A 12,948-nucleotide genomic window follows, 5' to 3' on the forward strand; every position below is an offset into this window, starting at 1 on the left:
GAACTTAGTGGACCAGCATTGACTGAGGCTAGCAACAGTCACACACACACACGAGAAGTGTAAGAGAAGAGGTTGGAGAGAAATACATGGTTAGTAATTATAACTGTGAATAGCATGGGACTAACTCACCTATAAAATGGAAGTGGATAGCAGAATGGATTACAAATCAGAATTCAGCAATATGTTGTTTACAAGAAACACTCGAAAGAGAAAGGTAGACTCTATTATGTTTCAACGAAAGTGTCTGAGCATGTTTTAAATCCAGGCCTTTCTGACTCTGTGTCCAGTATTCTATTTCGCGCCCTTTGAGTAAAGATTGACAGCTGACTATTTAAAAGGAAAATATCTCTCATCATCTAACCATGGAACTTCTGCTCCCTACAGAACATAGTTGTTCTAATCAATCTTAACGTATTTTCATGTGCTTTATAAATTCATAATCCAGATCCATCCAAATGTTTTCCATATAATGAATTGGCATAAACTTTTGATTCTTTGCCTGTTAAAATTCAGTGGTTGTAACTTTTAACCTATTTATTATGTTAAATGTCATAATGGGTATTTTTAAAAATAAATTATGATTCTAATTTATTGCATTTCTTTTGCTTTCTTTAACAGATTCATAGAATATTAGAACTGGTAAGAACCTTTGAGGTCAACTAATGCTTCCTCTTTCCCGATGCAGAATTTTATTTATCCTCTGCTTGAATACTTTTGTAACTTATATTTTGAGATAAGTAATTTCATTTTTGATAGCTCCTAGTTTTTAGCAAGTTTTCTTTATATTAAAGATGAAATTAGCTTTGACCTGAGTTTAAATCCTGCCTCAGACATTTACTAGCTCTTTGACCCTGGGCAAGTCATTTAACCTCTATGGGCTTCAGTTCTCTCATTTGTAAAACCAATGGGTTGGACTTGGTGGTTTCTTAAGATCTCTTCCAGCTCTAAATCTATGATTCTACTGTCTTCTCTGTAATATAAACCTGTCAATATGTGTTCTTCTTGGAAAACAATAAATCTTCCCCATTCACATTTTAAGGAAAAAAGGAAGCAAGCATTTACTGTGTGCCAGTTACAGTGCTAAGCAAGCGTTTTCTAAATTTTAATCTCATTTGAACCTCACAACCTCTGGGAGGTAGCCATTTTATATTTGAGGAAATTGAGACCAACTTGCAGGGTCACACCTCTAGTAAATGCCTGAGGCCAGATTTGAACTCTGGTCTTCTTGACTCCAGACCCTGCACTCTATTCACTGCCCCACTTAGCTGCCTCAGGCTGTCATGTCTCCATTTCCCAAATCTACACACTAACAACCAGCAGTCTGCTGGATTCCTAGATACATTTGTACAAAAACAAAAAACTTGGCTTTGAGTTGTGATTTGTAGCAGTTAATTGCTTTTAAACTCTCTAAACTTGAATTTCCTTATTTCTGAAATGAGGACTTGGTCCACCTATCCTTCTGGGTTTTTGTGGGGAAAGTACTTTGTAAAACCTACAATGTTATTTAAATGTAAATTTATTATTTCCTCAACTGTTCTTCATATGACCTGATTTTAGAACTTTTAATGTCCCTTATTTTCCTTGTATGTGTTTAATAATTTGCCAGTATTCTTTTTAATGTGTGATGCTGAAATTTGAATACAGTATTCTAGTATTCTAGATGTGGTCTAACTATATTGAGACCATATCCTTCCTTGATCCAAAAGCTATGTGTTTGTTGGATGGATTTTTGAGATTAGAGAGGATCCTACCTCCATCATCCAGATCATACCATAGACACCATCTATCTGTGCCTCTTTGGCTCTTTTCCACTCCTTCAATGCGCCCCCCCCCCCCCCCCTTCATTTTAGTCTGTTCCTTCAGAAGCAGGCATAGTTTATTGTTGGGACAATACTTGAAGTCTTTCTGTTATGGTAGAACATGCCAGCACAGGGTAAACCTCAATACCATGATGAGAGATTGGAGTAGGAGTTTGTGTGTTTAAATTAATGCAGCAGAAAATTAGGCATTAGGTTTTTTAGTGGCCACATCACAATGTTAGATCGGGATTGGGCTTGGTTAGATCCACAAAAATCTTCAGGCTGTTTTCATATAAAAGTTAGTCATATACTTTGATGTAATTGGGTTTTTTGGACCTTAATGGAGGAACTTTATTTCTGTTGATATTTAAAATTTTTTTGGTCTGTCTCAATAATTTTGAATCTTGATTTAGTTTAACATTTACCCCTTCTGAGAACCGTGGTTTTGGGGATCACTGGACTTCCCCAAATTGTGAGAACGCGCAGCTTTGGGGATCATTGGACTCTCTAGGCAGGGCTAAAGTCCTGAGGAAGAACCCTGTGATAATACCTAGGGAAGGCTGTACAGACCACAGGACTCCCAGAGGAAGACCAAGTGGTAGCTATCCCTTTATCTGTGGGGATCATAGGGCCTTCTAGGGGTCAGACCCTAAGGAGGACCCAAGTGATGGCCCCTTAGGATGGCAGTAAGATCACAAGGCTCCCGAGACAGGGCCGGAAGTCCCAAGTGATGTCCCCTTAAGAAGGCCTTGCAGACCACAGGGTTCCCCAAGGGAATCCAGAGCGATAGCTCTCTTAACACCGCAGTGGGGATCACAGGACACCCCAAGACAAGATCCAGGAGTAAGCCCGAGTTTCTGCTGCCTGTTGTTTCCCTTCACTTGACCTTAGGAAAATCCATGTGATTTGCCCATTCTCACCCAAAGACCAGAGTGGGCAAAGGAAGGCATTTTATCATCCTTCTGGAGAGGGGGTGTAGGGCTCATGGGAACACTCACACTGATACAGCTGCAGGAGCAGGGGTAACCATTCCCTCCACTCCTGCTAGAGTTATGGTTAGTTTACAATCTTTGTTTTTTACATAGTTTTTCTAGGTTATACAGTTTATATAAATAGGATAATAAGGATACAGAAGCAAAAGTGAAGTTAATTAGATTTTCCTTGCCTTAGTTTAGGATTAAACTATATTCTTTCACTTCCCCTACTTTCCCTCTTTAACATATGCAAATTATGCAAATCAGTAGGCCTGGATTCTTGACCAAGACCAGAACCTAGATAAGCTTGAACTGGCTCAAGTGGGTTTGGCCTCTCTTATTCCCCAGACTGCCTTCTCAAAAAGCATTCACACGCATACAAGCCTCTGACCTCTCATCTGACCAACCTTGAGGCCTGGTTTCTGCTAAAGCTGGGGTGAGGGAGGGTGGGGAAGCACACCTTCAGTTCTGTGGAAACAAAACTCCTCCTCCCATTTCTTACACCCCTCCAAGATTTGCAAATTTCATAAATATGCTATTTGTTTACATCTATATTATTTATAATAAACATCTTAATTTTTTTAAAAGGGGGATTCGAGTAGAATTAGCATGGCTTTGTCATAAATAGGTCATGACAGATTAACTTTATATTCTTTTTTAATGTGGTTGTTAAACTTGTAGATATTTCCTGGGATTGGTTTCCAGCCAGAAGGAACCTCAGAGGTCATCTGGTTCAGAGTAACAAAAGATTGTGGTGCCATCAAAATAAATAAGGATGTGGGAAAGATGACTTAAGTTTTGTGGACATGATGGGTTTGGTTTTGGGTATGTTGAATTTGAGGTGCCAGCAAGACAGGTATCTAAATGATGAGGGTTTGGGGTGAGAGGTGCTTGACACCCCAAAGTACCGACACACCGGGTCCTGCCGAAAGAATTCAACGCAAGCTTTCTCAGCCAAGGGAAAGATAAAGTTTATTAAGAGTTAGCCAAATAAGCCTTCCCCGAGAGATCCCACCCCTTGCGACGCCTGTAAGGAAAGAGGGCCAGACCCATCTGAGCTAGATTGGTTCTGACCACCTTCATGGAGGCAAGATGGAGATTATATACACAAAGATTGTGGGAGGGATTGAGGGGTGGTCTGGGGTGACCAGAAGAGGGGTCTAGGGAGGGACTTAAGGATGAGGTCAGACTCCAGGGTGGGGGAAATAGCTGAAGGCTGTATGGAAATGACAGCCCATAAAGGGCTAGGGTAACAGAGCTAGGGTATAGATATTTTGATCAGGATTAAGGATGGGAAACAGGATTAAGGGTGGGAAACAGCTGGACAATGGAGGACTGGGCAAGGTAGGCATTTGGGCTTAATGGTTATAGCCTCAGGCCAAGGCTAGATCAAGTGGGAAGATTCAAGGAGAGTTCAAGGGTTCAAGGGGTTCCCAGAGACTGTGCCCTCATCACATCCAGGTGAAGATGGCAATGTACATACACATTTGCATTTTTGCTATATAACTGTGTCGTGATCCCTTTATTTTGGGACCTAACCTGCCAAATACTTCTAGTCATATGTCCACCAGTTCTTCCGGGTACCTTTATGTTGTCCTGTGTCAGTCATGGAATTTTCATGTTTCCCACTTAACAAGATGAGAAAAGGCCAGAAACAACCAGAAGCAGCACTTGACTGTCAGTGTCACATTTGATCAAGTATTTTAAACTGTTTATTATGGAAAAGATGGAGAGATGTATAATATAATTAGCTGGATTTCAGAACTAGTTGAATGGCCAGACTCAGACTAATCATTCATAATTCAGTGTTAAACTCAGATTTAGAGCTAGATGAGACATTGAAGGTCATATAGTTCAACTTCCTTGTTTTACGGGTGAGGAAAATGAGGCCCCAAACCACACAGACTACAGGCTCAATATGAAGCAGCAATATGATGTGGCAGACAAAAAAAATTATTGTGATATTTGGCTGCACATAGCTTCCAGGAATAAATAGGCACTGGTCATACCATATTTGAAGTACTGTATTCCTTCCTAGCTCCCATATGTTAGGAAAGACATTGATAAACCTAGAGGATGAGGATGTCCAAAGGAGGGCAACCAATATGATGAAAGAGGAATTTATGTCATTGGAAGAATGGGTCAAAAGAGCTAGCAATGTCTATCTGCCCTGGAGAAGAGAAAATTCAAGGAGGATGTGATATAGTTGTGATGCGATTTACAGTTGCTGGGAGCCCCAAAATATCAGGGTACAGGGCACATCTGCACTCAAACCTTCCAGTAAAGGGCAGTTTATTGTAACACCAATAGTAGTTCCTAGTGAACCTGCAGCTTAATAGGGGTGAGACTAATGCTTATATCAAAAAGGGACAGTGAAAGGAATCTGGATGAGATTAAGGAGTGGTAAGTAGTCTGGGGTGGGCCTGGGGCAACAGTGAAAGGAAGTCAAGTAGGCTCATTAGGTGATCTAGATGGGATTAAGGAGTGGTCCTTATATGCAAGTAGTCTGGGCTGGGCCAAGAGTTTAGTAAGCTAATCAGGTGATTTAAGAGGGCTGGGGTTGGCCAGATGCCTCGAGCAGTGATAGGGCTGCTGAAATGTGTGGGACTGGGTTGCTTTCAAAGACAATCTTTTCCTTGTGGGTACTCAGGGCCCATCACCCCATCAGTTGTATTCATATATTTGAGGGGCTGTTATGTGCAGGAGAAATTTGACCTCTTTGGCTCCAAAGGCAGAACCAGGAGCAATACTTGAATAGACAGGTTTAGGATTGATGTTAGGAAAAACTTCCTAATAAAAAATGGCGTGAGCTGCCTTAGTAATCGGTGGGTTCCCCTTTATTGAAGGGCTTCAGGAAGAGACTCTGAATGGCTGCTTGGCTTTCGCTTTGTGTTTGGGTTGAACTTGATAGCCACTGAAGTTCTTTTTAGCCAAGAAATTCTGTAGTTCTATATACAATAGAAAACCGCTATGGAACTCTGAAATTACATTCTTGGATCAATCAAAGAAATACTTCTTCCACAAATAAATAGTGTTGGCATGTAAATGCACAATAGCTTTAGAAATACCTTCAGAATTGTGAAGTTGCTTTGTGTATTGAGTGATAATGTATAATTACTAACTGACATATTCCTTGGAAAATTCCAAAAGTTCTGCCAGTTTTCAAGTTCTGGCATATGAGCTGGAACTTTTGCATGGGAATTTTAAGCCATCCATTCTGTTAGGGATTTTTGTAATTGGATTAGGTTTATATGCTATCCACCCTCTTCTAGTTAAAGTTTTAAAATATCTTTACTTTCTTTAGCTATTAAATGCCTGTTGTTTGATGCAAATATCTAGTCACCTTTCCCTTTGGCCTGAAAATTCAATAGAAGTTTTTTAGCAGAGCATAGTAGATTTTTGAAGATGGACTAGTATTGTTTAAAATATGGTCCACCCACTCTGTAGGTCATGTGGGATTACTTAGAACCAGAAAATCTTTTTCTGGATGAAGTTGGATATGGTAGAATAATCTAAAAGGAAAAAAAGCAAAATCTTTTATTCAGAGCAGACATTGCCATGGGATAGATAGTTGGAGTGTGTGAGCAAAAAAGAAGTCAAGGTGGAAAAAAATCCAAGAAATTGAGTTAGATGCCAGAAGTTGTTCAGAGCTGGAGAAGTTGGGCCTACTGAGCACTGGCTGGTCCCCAAATGCCCTTTCATTATTGTTTTATATCTCAGAATTCTTTTCTTAGGAGACATTTAGTCATGGGATCATAATGAACTGGCTTCAGTTTGTATTTAAAAAGCTGTTATATTCCTACTGGGGATAAGATGTTGGGTGGAGAGGGTATATACTTATTTTGTTTTAAGTTAAGGTGGCCATAGAAAAATGTTTTTCTCTTAGTTTCTGGCAAGAAAATTGGTGTATTAGAAAAAACATCTGGTGTTGGCTGGATGTAGAGGAGCAGCATAATCAGTGTCAATAAAAATTACTTATGGGAGTAAATTTGTGAATCTACAACTTCAAAGTTTTTTTTTCAAATATGGACAATAGATTTTAAGTGGCCACTGAAACATAGATCTAGGGCTTCTGGCCTTTGCAGTTTGGTGCCTCAGTTAAGTTCTCTATAAGCTTTAAACCCAAATACTAAATTACTTCCTTAGGTAAATTTAGTGAGAAACATGCTATTAGCCAGAAGTTGAGTGGTCTTTGTGGAAGGAGGACTCTTCTGGTTCAGTTCCATTACAGTGAAGACCAAGTGATTTGTTTCTATTATTTTGTTTTACTGAAACTTTTGTTACCTTGTATTATATGAAATAAACAGGCCATCAGTCTAATCCGTAAGTTTTTTTTAATGTACATGTTGAAAACAAATTTGACTTTGCTAAAGAGGCAGAATGATTGGCAAGTCACTTAATTTATAAGTGCCTCAAGCAACTCTTTTTTTTTTTTAAGGTTTTGGTGTCGCTGATCCCATTGGCAGTTTATGGCAATATTAGCAGTGCTATGGATACCTTCTCAGAATAAAGTTTTTAGATATATACAATAAAATATGTAAGATTACAAAGTAAACCATTTATGTTGAAATATGATTATAAAAATATTTTTAAAAAATTCATAGACCCCAAGTTAAGAACTGTTGCTCTAAGACTAGAAGTTACAGGTGAGTTGCTGATGTGCATTGGTAGGAGTTTTTATGCCCTGTGAGTTCCCCACACTGTTATGTTTGAACTCTTCCCCTTTCCCTTCAACAACAAAACCACTTTGTTCATATTACCTTCATCTTGTCTACTAAATCCTCTCTACCCTCACCTCTATGATTAGTCTTTCTTTGAGATTGGAAAGATGGTCATAAATCTTTTAAAAATAAATTTTATTTCTGTATTCTCACAAATTAACTTGCCCTTTGTTTTATCAGTATAAAACAGCTCTTCTGCAGACCTTCCCCTGATGTGATTCAGTGTTACTTCATCAATCAAATATTTGTTAAGGGCCTGCTGTGTACACTGTACTAAGCCCTGGGGATACAAAAAGAAGCCAAAAACAAACAAACAAACAAAAAAACCTGGGTCCCTGCCCCTGCCCCCTAGGAACTTACAATGTAATGGAAGAGATAACATGCCAACAAATATATACAAAGCAAACTATATACAGGATAAATAGGAAATAATTAACAGAGGGTAGGTACTGGAATTCAGAGGAGTTGGGGAAGATTTTCTTTAAAAGGTGGCATTTTAGTTGGGACCTAAAGAAAGCCAGTGGAGGAGGAGGTGTTCCATGCCAGGGGAAGAGCTGGAGGAAATGCCTGGAACCAAAAGATAGAATGTTTTGTTTCTGGAACAGCCTGGTTACTAATAGTGGTCTTCAGCTACAAGAAGACTGGAAAGGTAAGGTAGGAGGTAGGAGGGGGCTAGACTATGAAAGGCTTTGCATGGCAAACACAACATTTTTACTTGATCCTGTGGAGGTGATCGGGAGCCATGAGAGTTTATTTGAGTAGGGATGGTGATTGACAAGATTCTGATATGTGGCTGAATGCAGGATGGGTTGGAGTGCAGAGAGAGACTTAAGGCAGGCCATTGAAATAGTTCAGGTGTGAGGTGATAGGCTTGCACTGGAGTGGTGGAGTGGTTAGAGGAGAGAAGGAGGTATATTGGAGAGATGTTGTAAAGGCCTTGGGAACAGATTGGGTATGGGAAGGTGGAGTGGAGAGATAGTGAGGATACTTAAAAAATATTTATTTATACAGAAAAAATGCTTATTATCTATTAAGCAGTAGGGGTCACTGCTGAGCAAGTGAATATTTCTCACCTACTTTTCCCAATCTATTCACTCCAACATTTCCAGCCTTAACCTGGCTTCAGGCTTCATCTGAGTAAAGGCCAACAAAGAAGTTCTTTGTGTGGTTTGTAAACTAAACTGTAGAAATGCTTCATTACAGTTAGATAGATTTGAGAATAGGTCAAACAAATGATCACAAAGAATGAAATAGTATTTTTTTAAAAGTTTCTTCATAATATTTAGAATCCCTCTTGGACAATTTCATTACTTTTTGAAACAAGAGGTTTGAAAGTCGTGTTATTCCTTAGTCATCTAATTTAGGGGGAAAATTTATTAGTTTTATACAGAGCAACATTTAGTGCCAATGCAGACCAAGTCACTGGGGTTTTAAGAGTCTAAATGTTTAGAAATGTAGACTTATTAGAAGGGGCTGTTGAATGTGGCTAAGTTATTTTAAAATTAGAAATTGGACTAGCTCAGTGTACTTGAAATTACTCTGGAATTGACTTTGATCATAGGCGAGTCTTAATTGATTCTCATCACATGTTCATACAAAATTTCATTTGTATATAATCTCATTGGAATGGTTTCATCTATCTTACCATGGAGTTGTTTTTTTTTTTTGTTTGTTTTATTTTTTCAGTTATCAAGTATTTATTTTCTCTTCCCTATCCTACCTCATATAAAAGAAAACTCTACCTGGATACTTTGTTGGACACTTCAGACGCACTGTGTCCAAAACTGTTGCACTATCATTTTCCCTGTCACCCAGACGCGCACACACACACACACACACACACCCTCCTTAGCTGAACTTCTCAAGCTATTCTAGTTTTAGCTTTAATATTTTCTTTTAAAATATTATGTATGTATAACAGTATACGGCTGTTTTTACTGGAGTGTAAGTTCCTTGAAGATAGTGTTTGTGTCGTTTTTCATCTGTATGTTCTTTCACAGTAAAGGAATGTTTATTGAATGAAGTTAATTCCCCTCCTAACCTCCCATGATCTGGTTTCTACTCCCAGTACTTCACCCCGAATTTTTTGCCAAATCTAGAGGCCTTTGTCTTGATCTTTCTCTGACATTTGGCACTGATCCATTCCTTGAAACTGTTCTTTTGGCTTCTGTCATACATACTAGTAGTTATCTACCTATCTCACTAACCGTTTTGTTTCTTTCTACTGACTACTCCTTCCCAGATTTCAGCTGGATATCCTTAGAGTCTTTGTTTTTCTTCTCTATTCCTTTTTTTATTTACTCATTTACTCATGTTTTCAACTATCATGTCTATGCAGACAGTCACACATTCCCTTCCTGCTCTGCCATTACAGGTGATTCTCTTCACATCTCTTATCTGTGAGTTCTCCATCTCTTCACATCTCTTATCTGTGAGTTCTCCAAAGTTACAGACCCTGGGGCTAGAACTGTCTTCTTACTCTCATCCTAGCAGTCTCAACAATACTTTGTCCTTTACTCCTCACCCCACAAAACCCTCAAACCGTCTCTTCTTAACTTATCCATTCATGAACTCTTTTCCTAATTTAGTGTTGAAACTTTGGAGACATCTTTGATTCATTACTTTCTTTCTGTCTTCTAATCAGTGACTAAATTTTTCCTTCACCACGTCTCCTATGTTCTCTTTTATTCATTATTCCTGCCACCACCCAGTGGAGACTCAGCCATAGGCTGTTGAAATATTTTCCTGCTTAACTAGTCTTTTCCTGTTCCATTTCATCTACATAACTGCTCCCCAACTAATCCTCCTAAAAGATGGCTTTTATCATGTTGCTCTGCTATTCAAAAACCTTTGGTAGCTTACAGAGTACTTAGTAATTTCTACTTTGTCGTTTTGGGTGGTTTTTCATTGCTGGTCAGCTGAAGTGTTATCTTCTTAGCCAGGCACCGAAGATTCATTTTGCTAGTTAATATGAACAAACTTACTGCTGTAAGTACTTTTTTTAAAATGGAAAAATTAAAAGAAAAATTAGTATCCTAATTTCATTTCAGTAATAAGAATAGGTCTTTTTCTGTTAACTTTTACAGATTTTTCTGTGTTTGGGTCTTGGTTATATGTTTTTTACAGACTTTCTCTGGCAGCAGTGATGGTTCTGATTGAAGCTATCCATTCCTAATAGGAATGAAAGGCTTATGGTGATGGTTACTAGATCAGTTTGTGCCCTAGGCTGTAAAAGGCATTGAAAAAGATGCTTCCTCCCCCTCCCATTTTTTAAAAGATTCAGACCATTAGTGGGAATTTTATAGATAGTAAGCTAAGTATGAGAGATGTTTGGGGAAATTTGAAGTTAAGGATATCTTAAATTAGGTTAGCTTTTTTGTGATTGTTCTACTGTAGGGGTGTTCTTTTCCAGGACTTACGATGCTGTTTTAAATGATCTTCAGTAATCCTTTAGCTTCAGGAGTGATTTTTAAGTAAAGCTAGCAAACATTATATTTCTACTTCTTCCAGGTCCTAGGTATAAAAGTAAATGAGTGAAAGGATGCCTTCCCCGAAGGAGCTTATGTTTTACTGGAGAAATATAGAATGTACACAAATAAATATAAAGTATGTCCATAGTAATACAAAATAACCTTAGACAGTACTAACAGTTTGAGACCATGTGTGCTAAGAAAGGCATGGGGTGGGAAGTGATAAATGAGTTGTACAGTGTAGAACTGAGGAGTCAGTGCACAGATTCCCAAAGTGGGTGGTGCCACCCCCTGGGGATGCTGGAACAATCCAGGGGTGCAGTAGTAGCCTCAGGTGCAATTGGGGGGGTGTTTAATAAAGATAAGAGGGCCGTGGAAGCATAAGGAAAGAAGAGATGATAAGAAAATTTTGAGAAACTGTATATGTTTCATCTGTTGTATAACAGAGTTAAAGTCATAGTGATTATATTATTTTCCAAATAAGCATAAAATGCAAGTTTTAACTAATCAATGGTCAAGTCCAGTGACAGGTCTTAACAAGCAAGTGTTGGTAGGCAAGCATATAGCCTTTGCATAGATATATGGGAACATAGCCAACATCGGAATATGTTGGTTTAATGACTTGTTCATGATACGCTACTATACAGTTATGACTCAGTGTTACATCATCAAAATTTCAATGTAGGAAAACCCCACAAATTTACAACAAAATATTAAATGTAAGATGTGTCATTTAAATATACTTGTATTTTTTTTTTGAAATGATGCACATTTTAAAAAAAAACCCAAATGTTAAAGGGTTAGATTTTTGGGGGCGGGGCGGAGTGCTGAGTAATTTTTTTAAAGGGGGCGGTAGGTTAAATAAGCCTTTTTGAACCTTTGAGTAAGTGCATTCTGGATATTAGGGAATCTCTTACGCTAGGTTTGCACAACCTGTTGTGCCCACCATGCCAAAGGATTTTGGGTGGCCCATGATAAACGAGGAGGAAAACATCCTTTGTATGTATAGGAAATCCTTTGGCTGGCAAGGTTGTGTAGGGCCTTTCTTATGCAAAGGCTTGGAGGGGGGGAGATTGATTCCACACAGGAAATAAACCCTGCAGGCAGAAACTGAGAGTGTAGAAAGGGGAATTATATGAAGTATTACTAGAAAGGTAATTGGGAGCTAAATTGCTATGCTGGGGAGTTTGTACTTTACCTAGGAGCAATTGAGAACTACTTAAGATTTTTAAGAAGGATGTGGTATGGTCAGGTTTTTTTTGAAGATCAGTGTGGTAGCTGTAGAAAGAACTTCTTGGCAAGGGAAGAGAAGATAGAAGCAAAGAGACCACTTGGGAGGCTGCTGCAATAGTCCAGGTGAGAGGTATTGAGACTCTGACTTAGGGAGGTAGATTTGGTATGTGAGAAAGTGGGTGGGTGTGCAGAGAACAGATAAGAAATAGAATTAACAGTATTTAGTAATTAATTAGATATGGGGAGTAAAGGAGAGAGAACACAAGGATATCTCCAAGGTTGGGAATCTGAGTGACTGAAATGACCTTAATAGTCTCCACAGATCTAAGAAAGTTTGGAAGAGGGATGGATTTAAAAACACTTTGTTTTGGCTTGGGTTACTTTTCTGACTTCATTCTTAAAAGAATTTCTACTATTTGAGCAGAGCAGAGTGTTTCTAAAAGTTGTGGAACTTTACATTCTTTTTTCCCCTCAGATGTTCTCAAACAATGACGAAGCTGTGATCAATAAAAAGCTTCCCAAAGAACTACTGCTAAGGTAAGTCTATGAAATTAGAATACTTTTATTTCTGTTTCGCACCCAGTGCCTATTACAGAGAATTATTACCATCTGTTTGGACAGTCTTAATAATACTTGTTACTGCTGCTGCTGTTGTTTTATCAATGGCAAATTTACATTGTTTATTGATTTAAGGTCAAGTCAAAAAGTACCTTATTAAGCATCTATGTGCCAGGCACTATGCTAAGGACTA

The 12,948-nt window shown here is 38.5% G+C and overlaps 1 protein-coding gene across 4 annotated transcripts in view; it reads left to right on the forward strand.

Annotated features, from left to right (window-relative positions):
* The window catches only part of FBXL20 (F-box and leucine rich repeat protein 20), a 101,073-nt gene that overhangs the window by 34,352 nt on the left and 53,773 nt on the right, over positions 1-12,948 (forward strand). For all 4 annotated transcript variants that reach the window (XM_036754206.1, XM_036754207.1, XM_036754204.1 and 1 more), the window contains exon 2: positions 12,673-12,734. In XM_036754206.1, the coding sequence (XP_036610101.1) occupies positions 12,673-12,734 (62 nt within the window). The remainder of the gene's footprint in view (positions 1-12,672; positions 12,735-12,948) is intronic.

The sequence above is a fragment of the Trichosurus vulpecula genome, chromosome 4, assembly GCF_011100635.1.
Source record: "Trichosurus vulpecula isolate mTriVul1 chromosome 4, mTriVul1.pri, whole genome shotgun sequence".
NCBI classification, from domain to species: Eukaryota; Metazoa; Chordata; class Mammalia; order Diprotodontia; family Phalangeridae; genus Trichosurus; species Trichosurus vulpecula.